General features: G+C 33.4%; 1 protein-coding gene across 4 annotated transcripts in view; it reads right to left on the bottom strand.

The window, feature by feature from the left end:
- RUNDC3B (RUN domain containing 3B) overlaps positions 1-24169 on the bottom strand; it is a 121894-nt gene that overhangs the window by 11409 nt on the left and 86316 nt on the right. For 2 of the 4 annotated variants that reach the window (XM_016148001.2, XM_016148002.2), the window contains one exon: positions 3907-4053. The exons of the other annotated variants lie outside the window; for them this stretch is intronic. In XM_016148001.2, coding sequence (XP_016003487.1) covers positions 3907-4053 — 147 coding nt within the window. The remainder of the gene's footprint in view (positions 1-3906; positions 4054-24169) is intronic. 4 annotated transcript variants of the gene reach the window in all.

Below are 24169 nucleotides of genomic sequence, written 5' to 3'. Positions count from 1 at the left end.
AAGTAATGATATGGATAATCTGCATCACTTATTTGCCCAATAGATGTATTGAGGTCAATAATAATTTACGTTATCTGGTAGTCATTGGACAGCAGAGAGTGTAATGCACAGGAAACATTATCCACGTGTACAAAAAACAAACACATGAACAATGTACATATACTTTGTGCATGAAAACGGAGTTATACTATTCTTTTTATTCTTGGTTTGATTTTCATGTTTAAGGAATAAAACAAATATTTGTGGTAGCAGAATGTCTATATGCTCTTAATCTACTAAAATCAATGTAAGGATGCAAAGGAGCCTGAAAGAGAAGGATATATGTGAATTGGGACAATATGAAACTTACAAATTATAAAATATTTCTGCAGCCTCAGTGCTTTAGGGAGTCTTCCTCCAAACATACTAGAAAGACACACATGGGAAGGACAACCTCTAATACATCTAAATTGATTAACCCTCAGGAGTCATTAAGAAAAATTAGCCTAAAGAGATCATGAAGGGCACCTAAAAGCTCATACTCCTCAATAATTCTGTACATAATAGTGAAATTGGGAAAAAATGATAAACTTGGAAGACTGAAAGAGCTTAAGTGGAAAATATAAATGTGATGACAATGAAACTGATCTTGTGGGGTGCGAATGAGTAGGTTAGACAATAACCTAATAAGATTATATAACCTGTATCTAATAAGATCATGTGACCTAGACTTTACATGTAAAGAAACATATTAAAACAGAACTTATTGGAAAATAAGTATTTATATGTGTGTTATGGGAATGTACTTCATATACTTATTTATTGAGTTTTTACAGTATGCCAATAATGCTATAATGCTTAACATTTTTAACATGATATTGCTATGTTTGAAATGAAAGAAAAGATATAAAATCCAACATAACTCATCTTGCCAGGGCTAAATAATCAAGAAATACACTGGAAATTTTTAAAGTTTCATAAACAGTATAGTAAATAGAAAAATTTAAGATATTCTGTTGTGAAAGGTGTCCTTCCATGAGTAGGTGACAACATAGCTAAGTTATTCAATGGCTCATTTTAAGAAATAGATGAATAGATAAAGAAAATATGGTACATGTATACAATGGAATATTATTCAGCCATAAAAAGTGATATCTTGCCATTTGTGACCACATCGATAGACCTCAAGGGTATTAATTAAACTAAGTGAAATAAATCAGAGGAAGGCAAATAGTATACTATTTCAATTAGATTTGGAATCTAAAAAACAAACAAACAAAAAATTCCTAGATACAGAGAACCTTTAGATGGTTGCCCAACGGGAGGAAGGTTGGAGGGTTGGGTGGAAAAGGTGAAGAGATTAAGTACAAATTGGCAGTTACAAAATAGTCACAGGGATATAAAGTACAGCATAGGGAATATAGTAATATTTCAATAACTACACATGGTCCCAGATGGGTACTAAGCATACTGGGGGGATCACTTTGTAACTTATGTTAAAATGTCTAACCACTATGTTGTACACCTGAAATTGATATTGAATGTCAACTGTAATCATGTAGTCTCTATTTCTACATGAAAAAGTTGGAATTATTTATTCAGAACAATTGGGGACTCGCTGATCATTATAATTTTGCATAAGGTTTTACAAACTCTTAGGAAAGTAGAGCTTGGGATGTTGTGTGAGTATGTATTCTCCAAACACGAAAGACACAGTTTATATGACAGTATAAACAAGAAAAATTATATAGAGTATAAATAAATAATTTACTGGAAATTATTAAGTACCAGACAATTTATTACCCCACATGACCCTTACAATTATTTTAAAATAGGCATTACGCCCAGTATTGCAGATGCAGAAACAAAAGGTAAGAAGAGAAAGTGTTGCTTAGTGTTGCTTAGTGTTACACAACAAGAGATTACTTGTAAGTCATGACTTAAACTCTAGGTCCACTGATCTCTCCATTACACCCTAGCTGCACACTTAAGGATATATATTTGTTTAGGGATATCAGTTTGGCAGTAAGAACATCTAAAAGCAATACCACCACCAAAGATCAGATCAGATTAAGGGATGATGCTGGGAGGGAAAGGGTGTTCCTTCTTAAACTAATAGAGTAACTGTGTCACATATAAAATCTGGATCCATGCTACACAGATGAACAGTTTCACTGCTTTCTTTTCTGAAACTTCAAATACTTTTGTTGCCACTATAATATTTTATAAAAACCAGTCACTTATTATATCATGCAAGGGTAAACTACAAATAAATTATCCACTTAGACTCATTGATTTCTGAAGAGGTAGCTCTATAGTTAAGTTGGGTATACACATGTCTTTTGGCGAAAATATTTTACCTCTCACTCAAGTGACAACATAGATACAGCAATAAAAAGACACTTACTAGACTTTTAACTTGTCAGGATTTAAAGTTATAATATTTTTGCAGTTAAAAAAATAGGAACATCTCATATGTTATATATAGATGAGATAAGTGTACCAAGTATTGCTATATATTTTGTTTTCAGCCATAAGTTAGATATACAAATATATGAATATTCTTCCATTATAGTCTTCCATTAATTAAATATGCTACTGAAAGATAAAATTATATACCATATAAAAAATATATTCTAGTTATACATAACTTTTACAAGGGTATAAAACAAAATTTTATTTTCATGGATTAGTTCCAATCCATGAAAGACTCAGTCAACACCTTGAATCATACTAAGCAGCACGGTTTAGTAGATGTTGAAGCGAGTTCTACTGATTTATTCTGTAAATCATCTGCTCACAATTTCCTACTAATCTCTAGCAATCAATGAAACAAAAATATAAATAAGTAAGCGATTAAGCCCTTAGCAAAAAAATTAACAGAAGGTCAAATTTGAGTTCTATGTTTGACAAATGAAAAAATGACAGAGTAAAAGCAGGTGGAAATTGTGTCTGTGCTAAAACATTCTTTGTAGAAATGTCTGGCTATCAATTACCCAGTGAAAGGTACTCTAAGAAGCACAGAAAGAAGTGTGTAGCTCTACCAGTGAATTTTAAAAACAAGGGCTCTAATAGAAGAGCAGAGAAAGAAGAAGAGGGGAGGAAAGAAAGAAGAGAGAAAAAGAGGAAAGAGAAAAGAGAGACGGGAAGAAAGAGAACATAAGGAGTTGGAGGGAGAGCAGGGAAAATAATCAGAAATTAGCTAAAGAGAGATAGGAATATAAAGATATTGAAAAAAAATTATCAAGATGGAAAAGTAGCTAAAAACCAAAAGAAGGTAATACAATTTACAAGTTCCAAAATGAAGATTACCTAAAGGCAGACAGCCTAAGATTTTGCAGCTCTCTGAACATTGAGAAACAATTAAATGACATAGTTCTGAACGCCGAGACTAAGAAATATTAAAGGGATCTTGGGGTCCACAGGTGAAATGATTATATCATCTATAAACCAAAAATTAGGTTTACTGAAAATTAACAGAACTCTTTCAGACCCACCAAGAACATTTAAATATCTTCTATCTTTTCATGAGATGAAATTTTGTGTTTTCTAACTATCAGGAAAATTAATCCTAAGGCAAATGCAAACACCAAAGCTGGAATTCAAAAATAGACGGCTCATTAAACAGGCGTTCATGGACTTAACTGAAGGACTGGCTGAAGATTAAATGAAGGAGAAGCGGGTACCTGGTACAATACTGCATAGTAATTTTTCAGATGTTTTACTTCCCCAGGGTGCCTTGGCTTCAAAATATTAACACATCACTGCCTTAATCTAACCTTACCAAGCCAAAGTAGTCTTAAGTCCTTTTGCTCTAAGCTAATAATAAATTCAGAAAGAATAATAACTGAGAACCAAAGTGGATAGTCATTATGTTTTGGTACAACTAAATTTGTAATTAGTTGGAAAAAAAAGTATTACACTTACTCATACCACTGTTTATTGTGTTTTCGGTAAAGCAACGTATCCAAGGCAACAGCTTTGACATCCAGAGCTCCTGGGGAAGGCCACTGGTTGGTGAGGTGGGCAGTTAACTCTTGTCTTGATCTTAAATCATTATTCTTTAGCACAGTCCTGTGAATATTAAGATGGTGAGTGCTTTTGTCTTCATTGTTCCGCATTGGCAGAGGAACCTAATGGTATCAATTCAGGCCCCCAAAATTCATCTTTTTAAAATGGTATTTTAACAGACTGTGACAAAACTACAAAAAGGCTAATCGGGACTATGATTTGTTTCCTGTCATATGTGTTTTTCCTTCTTTCTCTTCTGGGTGCATCCTTCAGTAGTATCTCTGGCTTTTCCACAGAGATACTACTGAAGGATGAAAGGACTCAAGCTGCATTTTACATCTTAACTAAAAAACGATGGTGATATCTTAAAGCTTTAAGTTATCAGATGCTAGTTAAAATATGAAGGAAAATAAAAATTCCATGTGTGTGATTTCCTAGATTCAAACTTCACCAATCTATAAAAGTAACTTATTTAATTCAGTAAAAAAGTTAAAATGAATTAAAAATAAACAAATGCAGAATATAAAATAAAAAATCCATGATTTCTATAATTGTTTTTGATAGAAGTGACTACTAATATATCTTCATGAAAATAATTACATCAATCAAAACTGCATCGAACAATATAATCCACTGGAAATAGTTCGACTACAGAATAAAGCCATTATAACAATTCATGGTTTCCTTTCATTTTTGTAGAACTCTTATTTGTTAATAAGAACTTGCAAAATTTACCTTTTTGCCAAATTTCAACTTCATAAACCAACTGATCATTGTCACAATACCAATTCAACATTTGAAGTGGTGGTTAAAGATAACTTAAAAGTATAATTCTGTTTGCAAAGGTCTTATTCTACCTCTAAAAGACCTTAAAATGCCACATAGGCAACAGGAGTCTATGACATTAATGTACCAATGTTTCTGAGCTGTCAGCTCAGAAGCAGGAACATGTGTGTGCCACTATTAAGAGAAAATAGTCCCATTGTGGGTGGCAGAGTCAACGGTGTGCTTAGCAAGACAATCCTGGACTAGAGGAAATCAACCTGCACGCATCTCTGGCTGGGAACATGATTCTAATGGAATAACCCCATTTAATATATCTCTAATGGGCTACATACAAATATTTCTGATTTAACAGGGTCATCTGCATGCATTTATAAATATTTGCTCCTCTATGTCCACAAAGAAATATCTGACATAAACACTAGCTTCTCTCTCAGAATGGACTACTACAAGTGAAACAGGCAGAAGTTATGAGAATGTATCTCATTAACATAGTATTTTAGAGTAGGTCCAACAATTTCATTTCACTGGAAAAAAACAAAAAATTTTAAAGAACTATCATGATACTTTAACATTGTTTTTTAATAAAAATAGTAAAGAGTTATTAGGAAAAAAATAAGATTGACAGAAAAACCGTGTAAAGCAGAAATGGAGATTACTGGTCAGAGAATCTATTATAATAAAGTACCATTATTTTGGGTTCTCTTACTAGATTTTTCACATATTACCCCTCTCTAGGGTCTCCAGTGAATGTCACTGGAAAACTCCACTCCTATGTCATAACTGGCTTATAGGAAATGCTCAGAGCAAAACAAATATGTATCTGTGTGGAAATGACATTGGTAGAACTCAGTTAATGACAAGTACTTGAACAACCTCCAATTTAGAATATATTCTTTCTAGAAAGTATAAAGTTTTCTACTATATAAACTGGAAACAGGAACTGAGGTTTCATAAAAGATTTTACACATTCTTTGCCCATGAAGAATTTTTGCCTAATGACAAATTAAGGTATTGTCTTTCGACCTTTGTGTTTAGAAATCATAATGATATTGTTTTCTGTGGTTAGTTGCATGGTCCTCTGAAACTGGAAGTTCAATTTCAGTGTATTGACTAGGTATAGTTTCCATCAACGCCTCATCTGTTTTCCACCTTTCATGAGGAATGTGGAGATAGTAAATCCTGGCACTTGCCATGTCACTATGAAAAGGATAAGTTCCTGCAGGATCCCTGTGTAGGGCTCTTCCTTTTACCTCTCCACTACACTAGGAGGCAGTCAAGTGAATTAAGTGAGGCTGAAACCCCATTCCTGAATGTTGAATCTTGATTAGAGTCTATATCAAGTAACAGAAAAAACAGTTTATTCATTCTGGCCATGGATTCGTGACTGAAAATACCAGCAAAGACATTCTTAAAGTTTCTACTTTCCAGTACTCTGAAGGAGCTCAGCTTCTGCCTTTCCAGGCCTACTTTTCCAGTCTTTCTGAGTGCTGATATCAATCTAACGAATTCCCTTGGTGCGTAAGAGTTGGTTGTGGTTGTGGTTGTGGTTGCGGTTGCCTGCAATCAAAGAATCCTATTGCTTACCTTAGAACAAAATATACCAGTTAACTTCAAGACCTACTTAAAGGTAATCCAACTCATGTTAATGTGAAGAATGAGGATATTTTTCTCATTTGGCCAAGCTTAAAAATAGGTTCATCTTAAATTATTCAACAACTACTGTTATTTCATAGTGCAAAATCAGTGGCAATTAATGGTAAAAGGATGTGGTAATTAGCATTTCACTTTAATTAAAATTCTAATCAATACTAACTTTACTGAATTCATCTATAAATTGAATCATTCTATATGAGACAGGGTTTATGTGTCACTTATAAGTCAATTTAACATTCTTGCTTTTTAAGGTAATACTTCTACAGAAAGATATACTAAAGGAAATTTGTTTAATTTACTAAGAAAGTAGCAATAATATATTTATCACAGCTAATTTTAAGAACTTTCCTGTGGTATCTACCTCTAAATTACTAGACAGTCAGCTAATATCTTTTCAGATCTTCAATAAGAATTATTCAGGAATTTGGCCATTAAAAAAAACAACCATGATTCAATCTTTTATTCCCCCAGTTTTACTGAGGTAAAATTGACAACTTAAAATTGTATACATTTAAAGTATACAGCTTGATGATTTGATATACATATATAATGTGAAATAATCACCACACTCAAGCTAATTAACATATCCATCACCTCCCATAGATATGTTTATTTTGGTGATGAGAACACTTAAGATCTACCCCTTAGAAAATTTCAAGTATACAGTATTGTTAACTATAGTCATGTTGTTGTACAATAGATCTCCAGAATTTATTCATTTTGCATTACCAAAATTTTGTACCCCTTGACCAAGATATCTCCTTCCCCTCATTCTATGATTCTCTAGCCCACATATAAGTGAGATCAACACAGTGTCTTTCTGAGTTTGTTTATTTCACTTAGTATAATGTCTTCCAGGTTTATCCATGTTGAAAATGGCAGAATTACCTTCTTTTTAAAGGTGAATAATAATCCATTATGGTTTGTGAACATGTATCGAGGCGCAGGGTTTTATACATACATAAAATGTGATATGTATGTCACATTTTCTTTATTCATCTATCGATGGACACTGAAGTTGCTTCCACTTCTTGGTTAATGTAAATAATGCTGACATTAATATGAGAGTGAGGATATCTCTTTGACATCCTGATTTCATTTCCTTGGATAAATACCCAGAAGTGGGATTGCAAGGTCATAAAATAGTTCTATTTTTAATATTTTGAGGAATATTATATTATATATAAACCTCTATACTGTTTTCCAAAGTAGATGTACTAATTTACATTTCCATCAAGTGTACAAGCATTCCCTTTTGACACATTCTCATCAACATTTGTCATCTATTGTCTTTTGATAACAGACACCCTAACAGGTATGAGGTAATATTTTATTATGATTATTATTTGCGTTTCCCTGATGATTAGTAAAGTTGAGCATCTTTTCATGTACCTGTTGGTTATTTTATGTCTTTTTTGGAGAAATCTCTGTTCAAGTTTGTCCATTTTTTAATTAGCTTTTTTTTTTTTTTTTTTTTTTTTGCTTTTGAGAGTTCCTTATGTATTTTGGATATTAACTTCTTATCAGAAAGATAGCAAATATTTTTCCCATTCTTGAGGTTGCCTTTTCACTCTGTTGACTGATGCTTTGCTGTGCAGAATCTTTTTTTCAGTGTGATACAATCCCATTTTATAAATTTTTGCTCTTGTCATCTATGTTTTTGGTATCATATTCAAAAAACTAATGCCCAGAGCAATGTCAAGAAGTTATTTCTTGATTTTTTTTCATCTTCTGAGCTACTGGTATTTATTTATTATTAAAATTTATTTATTTTTTTATGGTGACATTGGTTAATGAAATCCAGTAAGTTTCAGCTGCACACTTTAACAGTAAGGCATATATATATATCACTATGTGTTCACCTCTCATAGTTAGATTTCTTTCTGTCACGACATATTTGACCCCTCTGACTTTTTTTAATAGTAGTTTTATAGTTAAAGGTCTTATGTTTATGTCTTTAATCTACTTTCAGTTGATTTTTGTACAACTTATAAGGGTCCAATTTCATTCTTCTGTAATGGGTATCCAGCTTTCCCAGCTCCATTTATTAAAGAGAGTATATCTCCATGTGTGCTCCTGGTACCCTTGTCAAAGAGCAGTTGGCTGTAGATGCATGGATTTATATCTGGGCTCTTTATTCTGTTCCAGTGGTCTATATGTCTGTTTTAATGCCAGGACCATACATTTTTGATTGCTGTAAATTTATAATATATTTTGAAACCAGGAAATGTGATGCCACCTACTTTGTTCTTCTCAAAATTGCTTTGGCTATTCAGGGTCTTTTGTAGTTTCATATGAATTTTGGGATTGTTTTTTTCTATTTCTGTGAAAAATGCCAATTGAATTTTGACAGGGATTGCACTGAATCTGAATATCACTCTGGTTAATATGGACATTTTAAGAATTTTAAGTTTTCCAATCCATGAATATAGGCAGTCTTTCCATTTATCTGTGTCTTCTTTAATTTCTTTCATTAATGTGTAATGTCTTTAAATTTTCAGTGTACAAATCTTTCACCTCTGTGGTTAAGTTTATTCTTAAGTATTTTATTCTTATTGCTATTGTGAATGGAATTAGCTTTTTAAAATTTTTTTCTGATAGTTCACCATTTTATATAGAAGTATGGTTGATTTTTGTATGCTGATTTTGTATCTTGCAACTTTGCTGAATTTGTTATTAGTTCTAACAGTTTTTTTTGTTGTCTTTGTTTTAAATATTTAGGTGATCTGATGTTGGATGTGTATATATTTATATTTGTTATACCTTCCTGTTGAATTGACCCTTTGATCATTATGTAATGACCTTCAACTTTAGGACTGTTTTCAACTTGGTCTGTTTTGTCTGATATAAGTATAGCTATTGTGCTTTCTTCTGGATGAAACTCCTTTTTTTCATTCCTTCACTTACAGTTTATGTGTATCTTTAAATCTTAAGTGAGTCTCTTGTTGACAGCATATCAATGGATCCTGTTTTTAAAATCCATTCAGTCACTCTGCACCTTTTGATTGGTGAGTTTGCTCCATTAATATTTAAGGCAATTGTTGATGAGTATAGATTTAATATTGCCATTTTGTTAACTGGGTTTTTTTTTTTTGTCTGTTTTATAGTTGTTTTGTCCCTTTTTCTCTTGCTGTATTCCTTAGTTACATGATTTTTTTTGCAGTGATTTGTTTTGATCCTTTTTATCTTTTGTGTTTCTATTACAGGTTTGTTCTTTGTGGTTAGCTTGAGTCTTGAATAAAAAATCTTGTAGTTATAACTTCCTATTTTAAGTTGGTAACTTCAACTGCATACTTAAAACACTACATTTGAAAGACTTTGAGAGTGCTTTTTTGTCTGTACTCACCCCCAATTTAAGTTTTAACCTAAACTTTTTAATTAAATCTACAAAATATTTCACAGATAGCATTTTCATAAAAATTGAAAACTAATATCAAGTAATATATTAGGTGGGCAGTGAAATATACACTTAAAATAGGTGAAGAAACAACCACCTAAAAATATCTGTAATTATATTTTTTCATGATAAACATCCTCAAAAGAGGGAGTCCAGACAGTACAACTTAAACTCTCCTCTTATTATATTCTACCATTCCCAATAATTGGCTTCTAGATCCTTGAAGGATCTTTGCCTTGCTTTTTGTAAAAAGTTCTTTTACTTGAAAAATAAAAATATCTCATTTGAAAGTATTGTTTTTATATGTATTTTTTACATGTTGAAATATATATCAGTATTAATTTTTCAATGGATTATTTCATGAGTTCTTTGAACATACCCTTAATTGTCTCACCTGAGCATACCTTTGATGGATGGATATAAATTCAAAATACTGTGGATTTATAAACACAAAACCTCTCTGAAATATGGAGTCCAGCTTTCCTGTGAAATAGTTTCAAACAAAACAGCATAGTTTTCAGTTAAGGTTCAAAGAGCTGTTTTATTTTTCAAAGGAAAAATAATTCTTATTAAATCCTCCTTGGCATGACAGAAACATTCAATGGCTATAATTTATTCCATGGACACTACTAGCTAAAGCCTGAAAAATTCCTATACCTTATAAATATATAATTTGCACTATACATAAGAATGAAATTTTCCATCAACACTTTATTTTTCTTAGGTTTATAATTATTCTTTATATGATTATTGCTAGCTTATCTTAACTAAGTACAGTACAACACAACACAATAAGACTCTGGGTTGATCATAAACACTAAAGACTTCACTGTGAATCCTTTATGTCTATTTAGGAGTAAATGTATTTCTCAATATTTTTTTTTTAAAAAAAAGAATTTAGTAAAAATGCATTATTAGTTACTGTCTCTTTTTAAAATCGCATTCCACATCCAAGTTGTCAATTAAGTAATTTGCTAAAATTCAGTTTGTGAGAATTTGTCACATGAATTAAGCCATCAAGAAGGGTATATTTACCTCCTCCTCTGATAATATGAAGCATTTTATAGACCTTTTAATTTAAAAGAGAGGCTCATCTCAAGTAAAAATGTATAGTCCTAATAAAAAATATTTCAATGTTCCCAGATAAACTATTTGCTTGTAATACTTTAGTTAATATTTTTTTAACTGATCTTTCTCATATGATGTTTTGCACCATGTTTCTGTATATGCTCTTCCCTTTACCTAGAATAACCTTCCTTTCTTCCTCTCTCTTGGCCACCTGGAGAATTCCTGGAAAGTTCTATTCTAATATCAACTTTAAGTGATTGTTTCCCTGGACCACTACTCCTGTGCTACCTCTGAAAAGTACATATATTTGTACTGCTATATATATATGTGTGTGTATACATATACATATGTGTATGTATATATACACACACATTCCTATACTCTCATCACATCATTTAGATGTCAGTTGTTTAGTCAACTTTGATATTCTCAAAGTTACCTTATTCATGTTTAAATTCTCAATATCTAGCATAGTCCTGGAACAAAGTAGGTTCTCAATAAGTATTTATTTATATATCAGAAATAGTATTTCAAAGGTTTATCTTTTTAAAATGAAAATCCAATATGATATTCTAAGTCCACAGAGCTCCTTAGCATATAGTCTTTTCTTATCTGGAGACAGATGGATGGATGGACACACAGACAGAAAGACACACACACACACACACACACACACACACACACATTCTCTCCTTTCCTCCCTCCCTCCCTCTATGAGTAATAAGGAGCCACCACAGTTTCCTGTATTTGATGGACTCTAATCTCTGTGTTTTTGTCTTTGTTTTCTGTGCCTAGAAAACCCATCTCTTCCCATGATAGTCTATTAAATGTCTAAACCACTTTAAAGGATTAGTATAAGTGTCACCATCACCTTAAATCCTTCCCAGCTGATTCTCCTTTACAATGAAATCCTGTTTCACACTGTATCCAATACAAGCCTCTATCATAGCACTTGTGACATCTTATTGCTCTTATTGTTTATGTCTGTGTCTTCTGTACGCCCTTTGAGGGCAGGAACTAGAACACATTTATTTCTGTATTCTTAATACCAAGCCTAGAATCTAGGACAGAAGAGGGGCTCAATAAACGTCAGTAGAATGAACAAATGTTAAACTGCAAAACAGCAAATTTATCATTATCAAAATAAGCTATGATCCACTTTTCTGGATCGAAAGAATAACACAGAATCTTAAAGAAAAGCACCTAGAAAAATAATCTGCAAGGGAAGATCATAAATATAGAATACTCTCTTTTTCAAAACTACCAGAAATTAAATTCCAGTGCATCTTTCTTGCTTAAAATAACAAAATATCTAAGAAGCTTTAATGTTTAGGGAAGTAATTAAATTGCTGTTAAGGGCATAATAAATATCACTTTGCTTTGCTAAATATCACAAAAAACTTCTAGACTACAGGTTCTCTCCCCTGACCATTGAGTCAAATAACTGGGGAAGTTTAAAAAATATCTATACCCAAGTGTCATCTCAGATCAACAAAATGAGAGTCTATGACGGTAGGGACCAGACAATAGTATTTTTAATACTCCTTAGGTGAATATAATAATAATTTTCTCTTGTGAAATAAAAACAAAACTATATCTCTCTGGCTGTTTCTTCTTGGTCTCTTTCAGTGGTGGTCCCTTCCTCTACTTAGTCATTAATTATTGGTGTTCCCAATGATTGGTTTTCCCACTTCTAGTCTCAAAGTCCTCAAACAGATTTCCCATAAATATAGAGTACCTTGGCTTTAAAAATTAGATCCTACATTCTTTTGAGCCCCAAATATTACATTCATTATTTTAAAGGAAGGAGGAAAAGATAAGATTTCCAGAGTTTGGTTTCTTTCCTTCCTTTCAGAGGTTAGGCTCAAATCTAGCCTTTACTGACAAGCCCTTTTAAAAGATCTAGATAATTCTGTACTCTGTATTTTGATAACAGTGCTAAGCCAATTCAAAGATATTATTTTGTTTTAGTTGATTCTTTATCTTGTGTCTCCAAGCTTGACTTGACGGTTATCCTTTCTCCTTTGCTTCTTACCTCAGAGGCTATTCCAATGATGATAATGAAGTTATACTTTCAGCTGCTGGGTGTGTGTGTGTGTGTGTGTGTGTGTGTGTGTGTGTGTACATATATGTGATCCAAGTACTCCTAAACAACCCAAAAGGTCCATAATATGATGCAATTTTTAATTTTGATAAAGCAATACATTTGAAGCACATGGCTATGAGCTAAGTTTTGAGCATGGGTCTAATAAAATGCCTAACACCACTACATCAAATCCTGGTTATTTTTCACTTATCACTTATTATATGATATGCTGTCATTCTTACAATGTATTCCAGTACTATTTGTGACACGACACACTGAAAAATCTGTAGGCTATAATCTTCACAAAAATAAAGTATTTAATATGACTATAGTAATGCACTTTCATGCTCATGGACAGAATGGCTAGGTAGAGTGCTGAAGGTCAAAGAAAGGCAAAACCACCAAGCACAGGGTGTAACATACACTCCGCCCCCCCCCCAATCCCCCAACTCTCTTAGGAACACAGAAAAAAAGAATTATCTACCTCTCTCTTCTCTTGACTACTTTGGAAGAGGAACGAGACCACCACTCAGATGATATTTATTTACTGTTAGTCTTTGCCCTCCACCAAACATGAGCTCTGTGAGAGGGCAGAAACTTGTTTTATTTATTCCTGAGTCACCAGCACCCAGAAACCTAGAACAGGGCCTGGCTCTTCATACATTCTCAATAAATATTTGTCAAGTGAATAAATGTCAGAGAAGTTACAAAAGCAATCTAGTAACAAGAGTAATGAGAACTTACTCTTCTATTCACTTAAAATTTTACAGAATTGGAAAACACTTATATAGCTTGTGAATACTCTAATGTCTTACTAATGTTAATGTAAAAAAGTTCTTTGTGTTTTTGTTTGTTAATTTTAGACACAGCCATATAACTTTATAATTACTTTCATTCAAATAAAATATTTTGAAAGAAGACTAAAAAGCCAGGTAGCCAAAAATTGTAAATTATTTACCTATAAAATATTCTTACTGAAAAAGTTAAACCCAACTCTAGCAAAGTCCCTTAGAACAGTAGTGGTTTTCAAAATTGGTTGCACTTGAGAACTTAACAGTATCCTTTGAAAAGAAATATAAATGAGAATTTAGAACTTCAAAAAAAAGTTAAATGCCTCATTTCCCCTCTCATTTTAAAATATAAAATAAACCCTGGCTCTTTAGAAAAGTGGCCTTCCCTAGGGCAGGAAATATACGTGATGAGCCTGGGATATATCTCCTGCCAGAAAGCAAGAAAGTTATCAAAGACAAATGGGTCAAGTCAGAAGAACACAGGAATTAATAGAATTATTAAGACCAAGTGAAGATAATGTGCGCATCAAAAAGAAAAATAAATGCAAGTAATAGAAACACAGTGAATACAGGCATTTCTACTATAATAAACAAAATACTAGAGTTCTGCAATAACACACTGAAAATAACTGGCTTTATGATAAGGTTAGGAGCTGACAACTCAAAACTTATTCAACTTTCTAACTGTAACACTAAGAAAAACAATAACAATCCTAATACAATTTCAAACCCTAAAATATTTGTTAAATTCCTATTGAGAAATATGACAATAACTACAACAACAATTTTAACAACAACAAAAGAAAGGCGATTTGATGGAAGAGGTGTAAGGGAGGGCTGAGGCTGCTGAGGCTGATATTTGTCATGAAGGCAAGGACAAAATGCACAAGCACCTCCATGTTCCAGTTCAACTGAACCAGAGGACTGCATGTTAAGCGTACAGTCAGGGTTCGCCATCTATTGATGGCTTACAGTATTTGCCTGTATTAGTGTATTTTACATTTGGCTGGTGTTACTTGTTGAGAAACTAACTTCTGGGAAAAATCGACTATGAATCAAGGATTTCTTTAACTGACATCGTCACCTTATTTATTAATCTTGTATAAGCTAATTCACATTATACAAGAGAGTATTTATAAAAAGTTCATATTCTCAAAAAATAAAAGAGAAAGCAAAATCTTCCTCTCCTTGGTAACTGAGTAGGGAATTGGCATCTTATTCTGGAAATTAATAATATCCTATAATTACTGTAATGGTAACCACCAAATAGCCTTAACTAATGAGATCAAGTTCTTCTTTATAAATGATTCATAATTGATTCCAGCCAATAAACATGGAAGGAGTAACAATTAGGAAATTACCATTTTACAAATCTTAATGAACAATTGCTCCAGGTAATCCTCATTTATGGTTCATTTCATTAGATGAAAGGCTGACAGGAACTTTTAAAAAAGATAAATAAGGCTGTCACCACTTTAATCCACTGTTCAATTTTAAGATCACTAAAAGTGGAACAACTAATATGCTTTCCAATATGAAATACACAGCACTCCCTACGAAATATTCTTGTCATAAAACTTAAACACAAATTTAACCCAGCACCCAAAGAGCAGTAGTTTTCAATGCTGATGGCACATCAGGAAACATCTGGGAAGCTGTGTAAACATACACTTGCCTGCGTCCTGCCGTAGACCAATTAAATTGGCATCTTTCTAAGTAAGGCTCAGACAGCCTCATTTTTCAAAAATTATTTTTTAAAAAGCTTCCTGAGCGATTCTAAATATGCAACCAGCATTGAGAACCATTCTTCCAGAGTTCAGAGGACATTCTTACAGGATATAGAGCACAGAGCAGTGACTCTCAAACTTTAATGTGTCAATTAATTCCAAGGATCTTGTTAAAATACAGATTCTGATTCAGGAGGTCTGGGGAGGGATCTGACATTCTGTTCCCAGTGATGCTAATGCATGCAGTCCACTTTGAGTAGAGAGGATACAGTAAAGAGGATACAGCTGTCAAACAACAATATAAGAAGAGTCGTACATGTAATTTAAAATTTTCTTGTAGCCACATTAAAAAGCAGGTGAAATTAATTTTAATAATATATTTAACCCAATATATCTCACCAGTATCATTTTAACATGTAGTCTATATAAAAGGTTATTATCGAGATATTTTACATTCTTTATTTCATACTATCTGGTGTGGATTTTACACTTAGAGCACATTTTAAATGCTCAAGAGCCACATGTAGCTAATGGCTAACATACTGAACAGTGCAAGTATAGAACAAATTAAATGAACCACAAAGAACCAATCCCAAAAGATGGATGTTTTATAGGAAAAGTCTGCAAATAGACAATGACAGGAAAGTAAAATTAGGTGAAACTGCTATAAATTAAGAGGCTTAAGAGACATAATTATATGTAATATATGTCTTTGAATCCTGATTTGAAAAAATCAACTACAGAAAGGATTTTTTTAGACACTTGGGAACATTTGGTACGAATGAGCATTAGATAATAAGAATTGTTCCTAATTTTATCAGGTGTGATTATGAAATTCTGTGAAAAAAATGTCTAATTTTTTAGAGATGTGCAATGAAGTATGTAGGAACCAACATATGCTTCAAATTAATGCAGAAAAAGAAAAAAAAAAGGAAAGAGATAAAGTAAATAGGAAAAATTCTTGATACCTAACTGCTCAATTTGGATCTTGGGTAATTAGGGGCTTATTGAACAATTCTTTCTTTTGTGTATACTTAAAAATTTCTTAATAAAAATTTTAAAATAAAATAGCTTCAGAATCTAAACACTAATTTTTAAAGGCCAACTAAATGCTAAAAAATAGAAATAACAGAACAAAATAATATTTATAAATTAATATTAATATTGTTGTTTAAAAGTTGTGATTTAGGGAGGTTTCCTCTTTTCACCTACATTTACTAAATAAGGATGCCCAAAGTAAGTCTTTTTTCTATTCTAATGAGTCATTTTTTCTAGCTTAAATATTGTATCGTTTGCTAGGCCCCTGGACAACGTATATGGACATCTGCTCTATAGGAGGTTCTGCCAGCCTTTTTAAACAAACATCATGACTAAAGGCAATGAAATAACATCCATATCAAATTAGTACTCTTTCATGTTGTAATATCTAATTTTCTGCGAATACCAAGAAAGTCCAATAGACATAGTTTTATCTAACAATCAGATCCCTGGCCTCTTCCTCTTCTGGATGCATTTTCTTGATTTTTCTGTTCTCATATGGATAATAGAGTATGTAACATATACTAGCATTATTATAGTTTAATATTTTAATAACAACTGTTACCTGCCAAAAAACATATATGACCAGGAACTGTCATGATTTGTCCATTAGTAACCGGGCCATGATGACATTATTGCACTCTCTTGTTAGGATCCATATCACTTATCCTAAACCTTCGGCACCTAGTTGCCATGGCATCGCTGCTGTATTGTTTGCAGGCTGATAGATCACACCGTCACTACCTCACTGCATCAACTTGGCTGCTGAACTGTAACCGTGGCTTAGTTTCAGCAGTGCATGATTCTTTACTTCCACTACTTAGACTCTTCAGTCTTTTCACTAAGGAACCCTATATAATATGTTACTATCTTTATAAGCTTTCAAATCATGAACAGAAAAATTTTGTCAGCTAACTAGAAAAAAATTCCTTATTGCACATTTCATTGCTATTAATCACGACAAAGGTGTTTAACTTTTGCACAGTTCTGAAGCTGTCTATTTCTAAGGTTTGCAATGAGTGTTTCACAAAGAATCATTTGTACAGTACATCATCCATCTGAAGGTCCAAATCCGTGAATGAGGCCAAAGCTTCCCTTCCATATACAGCACTCTTCAAATAACTGCAGTTGATGATGTCGACCTGTCCATTCCACTAGCTTAAGAACTCTTTGTAAAAAAGAGACTTCGCCTTTCTTCCCTGTACTTTCAGTTACTCTCAAGCACAAAACTATACATTTAAGTAAATGTTCACTGGATAAAACTAAAAATAAAACGTTTTTCAACCAATGAGCATAAATGACATGTTTTTTAAAAGAAGATGAACAGAATATATTTCATAATTTTATGAGAAACTTTCCATATATCGATTCCAAGTATTTTTTCTTTTTTTAATAAAAATTATTGGAGTGACATTCATTAATAAAATCAAATAGGTTTCAAGTGTACAATTCAATAATGTCATATGTATACCACACTGTGTGTTCCATTCAAAGTTATTTCCTACCACCACCAAATATTTGACCCCTTTTACTCCTGCCTACCCTCCCCCTTCTCTCTGGTAACCACTAGTCCACTGTGTGTGTCTATGAATCTGTTTGTCATGTTTGCTTGTTACTCTTAGTTTTATATCCAACATATGAGTGAAATCATATGGTTCTCAACTTTTCCGGTCTGGCTTACTTTGCTTAGCATGATAATCTCCAGATCAATCCATATTGTCAAAAATGACAATACTGCATTTTTTCTTGTGGATGAGTAATATTCCATTGCATATATGTACCATATTTTCTTTATCCAATCATCTAACAATGGACACTCCTCTTGTTTCTGTGTCTTTCCACTGTGAATGCTGCTGCTATGAACAGTGGGATGCATATAGCTGTGTGAATAAATGTTTTCAAATTTGGGGGGTAAATACCTAGAAGAGGGATTGCTGGGTCATAATTTGTTGGGGAACGTTCATACTGTTTTCCATAGTGGCTGTACAAGTTTATAATCCTATCAGCAGTGTAAGAGGATTCCTTTTTCTCCACATCTTCTTTAACACTTGTTATTTCTTGTCTTTTGATAACAGCCATTCTAAAAGGTGTGAGATGGTATCTCATTATGGTTTTGATTTGCATTTCCCTAATAGCTAACGAAGTTGAGCATCTTTTCATGTCTGTTGGCCAATTGTATGTCTTGGGAGAAGTATCTGCTCAGGTCTTCTATCAACTTTTTAATTGAATTGTTTTATTGTTGAGTTGTATGAGTTCTTTACGTATTTTGGAAATCAGGCCCTTACTGGAGGCATTGTTTGCAAATATATTCCCTCATTCAGATGGCTGCCTCTTTGCTTTGTTGATGGTTTCTTTCGCTGTGCAGAAGCTTTTTAGTTTGATATAGTCCCATTCATTTATTTTTGCTTTTATTTTCCTTGCCTGAGGTTAAATAAATAAAATTCTCTCCAAATCCAAGGTTCATGTGGTTTATACCTATGTTTTCATCTATAAGATTTATTGCTTCAGGTCTTATATTTAGGTATTTGATCCATTCTGAGTTAATTTTAGTGTACGGTGATTGGCAGCAGTCTAGTTTCATTCTTTTGCATGTGTCTTTCCCAGCACCATTTATTGAAGCCACTGTATGTTTTTGGCTTTTTCGTTGAAAATTATTTGGCCCATATACACAGGGCTTTACTTCTGGACTCTCGATTCTGTTCCATTGGTCTATGTGTCTGTTTTTCTGACAATATCACACTGTTTTGATTATTGATGCTCTGTGGTATAAATTAATATCAGGCAGAGTGATAACTCCAGCCTCATTCTTTTTCCTCAGTACTACTTTGGTGATTTGTAGTCTTTTGTGCTTCCATACAAATGTGATGTTTTGTTCTAGTTTAGTTTTTCTTCACTAAGTATAATGTTGGCTGAGGGTATATGGCCTTTATTATGTTAAGGTACTTTCCTTAAGCCAATTTTGTTAAGTGTTTTGATCATAAATGGATATTGCATCTTGTCAAAGGCTTTTTCTACATCTATTGATATGATCATATGATTTTTATCCTTTATTCAGTTTATTTGATGTATCACATCAATCGATTTGCATGTTAAACCATCCCTGTGTCCCTGGGATGAAGCCCATCTGATCATGGTGTATAACCTTTTTAATGTGGTGGTGTATTTGATTACTAGTATTTTATTTAGGATTTTTGCACCTGTGTTCACGAGGGTTTGTATGTGTGTGTGATCTTTACCAAGTTTTGTTATCAGGGTAATGTTGGCCTCAATAAATGAATTAGGATGTATTGCTTCTCCAGTTTTTTTGGAAAAGTTTGAGAAGAAAAGGTATTAAATCTTTCTTGAATGTTTGGTAGAATTCACTGATGAAGCCATCTGGTCCTGTAATGATATGAACATTCCTATTATTGTATTTGCTGTGTCTCAAAAGTTTTGATATGTTGTATATTCATTTGCCTTTGTTTCTATGTATCTCTTGATCTCTCCTTTTATTTCTTCTACGACCCGGTCAGTTTTTAGTAGCATGTTGTTTAATCTCCATGTATCTGGTTTTTCTCACTTTTTTTGCAGTTGATCTCCAGCTTCAAAGAATTATGGCCAGAGAATATGCTTGATATGATTTTGAACTTCTTAAATTTGCTGAGGCTAGTTTTCTGTCCCAACATATGATCTACCCTTGAGAATGTTCCATGTCCACTAGAGAAGAAATACAATCTGATGTTTTGGGACAAAAGACTGTATATATTGATTACGTCTAATTGGTTTAATGTGTCATTTAAGGATAATTCCTTGTCGATTTTGTTTGGATGATCTGTTCATAGCTGAAAATGAGGTATTTAGGTCCCTACTATAATCAATTTCTCCCTTTAGTTCTGTTAGTATTTGCTCAATATATTTTGGTGCTCCCTGATTGGGAGCATAAAAATTAATAAGTGTTATGTCTGCTTGATGTGTAATCCCCTTTATCATTATGAAATGTCCATCATTGTCTCTTGTTACAATTCTTAAGTCTATTTTGTCAGATATACGTACAGCTACATGGGCTTTTCTCTGGATGCCAATTGCTTTGAGTATTATTTTCTACCCTTTTACTTTGAGTGGTATTTGTCCTTGTAGTTAAGATATGTCTCCTGAATGCAACATATAGTTGGGTTTACTTTTTGATCCAGTCTGCTACTCTGTGCCCTTTTACTGGTGAGTTAAGTCTATTAACATTTAGGGTAATTATTGAAATGTGAGCTTTTCCTATAGCTATTCCATCTTTTGTTTTCCGATGGTTTGGTATTCCATTGTTTCTTTGCCCTAGTGTTTCTGTTATTTTAATTTGGCGGTGTTTTATGGTTTTCCCCTCTGTTCTCTCTCGTTTTGTTATGTGTCTGTTCTGGACTTTGTGTGTGTGTGTTTACCATTGAATTTATGTAAAAAGTTATATATCTACAATATTCCTTTTCCTTGAGTGTGCACGTTGTCTCCAATCCCCTTGCAGATTCAGACATTTACTCCCTCCCCTTTTCTGCTCAGTTGTCTTACATTATCCCTCTTTATGCTGTATGTTCCTAAGTTGTAGTAGCTGTTGTCGCCTTGTTTTTCTTTTTTTAAGTTTTTGTTTGTTTTTTACTTTTAACCATTATGTATTATTTAAGTTTATAATACCCTGTTCTCAATGAGGGTTGCACTTTGCTGCTTCTGTCTGCCTGCTAGTCATCTTACTCACAGTTACCTATTTTTTATCCTTTTGTTTCAGGTAGAATGATCCCCTTCAGTATTTCCCGTAAGGTAGGCCTTATGGTGGAAAATCCCCTCAACTTTTGTATGTGTGAAAAGTCTTTATTTCTCCTTTATAACCAAAGAAGAGCTTTGCTGGATATATTATTCTTGGCTAGTATTTCTTTCTTTCAATAGTTTGAATATTTGGTTCTACTCTCTCCTAGCTTATAAATTTTGTGTTGAGAAGTTCGATGATATTATAACGGGTTTTCCTTTATAGGTTACTGTTTTCTTTTCCCTAGCTTCCTTGAGAATTGTCATTAATTTTTGACAATTTCAATGTAATGTATCTTAGAGAAGGCCTTTTTGGGTTGTGATAATTAAGTGTTCTATTAGCTTCTTGGATTCGAGGATCCAGTTCTTTCCACAGGTTTGGGAAATTCTTGTCAACTATTTGTTTGAATATGCTATTTCCTTCTTCCTCTCTTCTCCATTTGGTATACTCATTATTCTTTTGTTGCTTTTTTTTGATGATGTCTGATAGTTCTTGTAGAGTTTTTTCATTCTTTTTCTTTTTTTAACTCTCAAGTTCTCGTCTTCCTTCTGCATCATTCCATATTTCAGTCTTTGATATCACTAATTCTTTCTTCCAGCTGATCTACTCTATTTCCTAAGCTTGCTATTTCATTCTTCATCTCTTTTAGTGAGTTTTTCCGCTCCAGAAGTTCTATTTGGTCCTTTTTTAGTTTCAGTCTCCTTGGTAAAGTAGTCCTGTTGTTCACTAATTTTGATTATAAGTTCTATGAACTGTCTATCAGAATTTTCTTCCATCTTGTTGAGTTTTTCAGAAGTGCAATCTTGAATTTTGCCATTTAAATTTCGTATTTCTATATCTTTTAAGCTTATTTTCTGGAAATTTTCATTTTCTTTCTGAACTACCTTGTCACCTTGGTGATTCATGGTGTTTGAAGGACTATTTCTTTGTCTAGGCATTAATGGGAAAATAATTTGCTTTTTTTTTTTTTTTTTTTTTAATAAACTAAATTTATTACAGAGAGCTCTTTAGCAAGTTGATAAGAGATTTTTCTTTTGATTTCCAGTAGGTGGCGTCCAAGGCTTCGGCACTGCCAAAACCTACTGGGTTTTTGATTTGAGGTTAAGAATACCCTTTTTTTCTCTGGAAAGGTGTGTATCTCCTCTGTGGTCAGGTTGCCTTGGTCCCAAGGTTCCTGTGGGAGAATGTGAAGGGTGATGGGAGTCTGAGCCCCAGTACTGCTCTAACTGTCAGGTGCAGTGCTCCCCTGCTTCCTTATGAATTAGCCTGACTGGATAGGAGTTGGTGAATTGGCAGAGACCAGCTTCATGACTGTTTTTCTTCCAGTAATGGTGGCTCTCGGGCTTCAGGTGCTTAGTGTCTATAACCCCTCCCCTAATTCTGGGAGTGGCTGCAGTGTATGTTTCATTTCTTGCTGCACAATATCCTCTGTGGCTCAGTGCTTGTGCTGAGAGAGTGAGGGGCAAGAGAGAGGGCGCGCTCTGGTTTGGTGGGGGAATGCAGCCAGGCTCCATGACTCAGCTTTCTACCTGGCAAAGGCGATTACTAAGACACGGCTGTCACCCTTCTGCGCTCAGTCTCTGTCCTGCTCTCTGACCCGCTCTGCTGTGTGGAATATGCTTATCCCTCAGGCAGGACTGTTCGGGGCTTCGAACAGCCACAAAAACATCATATGTTGTTGTCCCCTCTCCCTCGCCCAGCTGGGAGCTCTGGGCTGCAGCTGCTTTCCCCGGTGCTTGGCTTTGTTTCTTTCTCTCCTCCTTGTCACATGTGCGAAAGGCCCGCCACCTTCTAATGCTCTGATGCACAGATCCCTCGGACGTGCTTGTGTGCAGGCTAGGTGCTATTTTGGGGGATATAAGTATTCAGCTCCTTATAGTTTCCAGGGGAGTTCCCTCATGCTGCCATGCTCTGACATCGCTGATTCCAAGTATACTGATTTCAAACTATACCACAGATTTCAATAAAACTATGAACATAAAAAACTATAATAATGCTATATTTCCCAATAACATTACTCCTAAACATAATTTTTGGAGATGTAACATTTTTCAATATTTTAAAACTCCACCAAATATAAACTTAATCATTCGAATGTACTTTTGTTAATGTCTTATAAAATGCTCCAAATTAGTGTTATATCACTTATCAATGGGGAAAAGAATTACAGTTAAAAGTGGCACCCATTAAGCAATAAGCCTCCCTCACATACATGGTCTATACAAACCTATACTGTAATTATAAATATTAATCCAACTGCCATTTAGAAACTAGATCTCAAAAATGAATTTGTTGATTTCCAGAAATAATATAATCAAGTTCAAACTAATGGTTTGATCTGTAGTTTGAGAGCATGGTAAGGTAAAACATTTTAAATTCACTATCTTTCTGAGTGAACTTATTAAGGCAATTTTAAGGCTTCTATAAGCCAAAATAGAAGAATAATCTTTGAATGACCTCTTTGTCCTAGCTATATTATACATGATACCATTTATTTTTCATAATAATCCACAAGGGGAATAATTATCTCCATTTTACCAATAAGGAAACAGAGGTTCTAAGACATTAATTAAGTTTGAGCTCATAATAGGCAATCATAAAGCCAGTACCTGAACACACTCTGGATTTGCAAGAAAGCTTTAGGATACTCTATACTATATCATACTAATGTACTCTGTTATCGAAACTACAAAATGTTCAGATTTTATGAGTATTGAAAGGTATAATTAAAGTGCACTTTAACGGTAACTCAAAAACACATCTAACCATTGAGAAATATATAAAAAGAATAAGTGACGAAGGATTTAAGTCACCCAGGAAAAGATAATCAATTTAATATAGAAGCAAATATTATATGCCTCATATTTCATT

This window comes from Rousettus aegyptiacus, unplaced genomic scaffold (genome assembly GCF_014176215.1).
Source record: "Rousettus aegyptiacus isolate mRouAeg1 unplaced genomic scaffold, mRouAeg1.p scaffold_m13_p_13, whole genome shotgun sequence".
In the NCBI taxonomy this organism is placed as follows: domain Eukaryota; kingdom Metazoa; phylum Chordata; class Mammalia; order Chiroptera; family Pteropodidae; genus Rousettus; species Rousettus aegyptiacus.
Note: the sequence above shows the minus strand (reverse complement) of the source record. Positions and strands in the feature narration are given on the sequence as shown.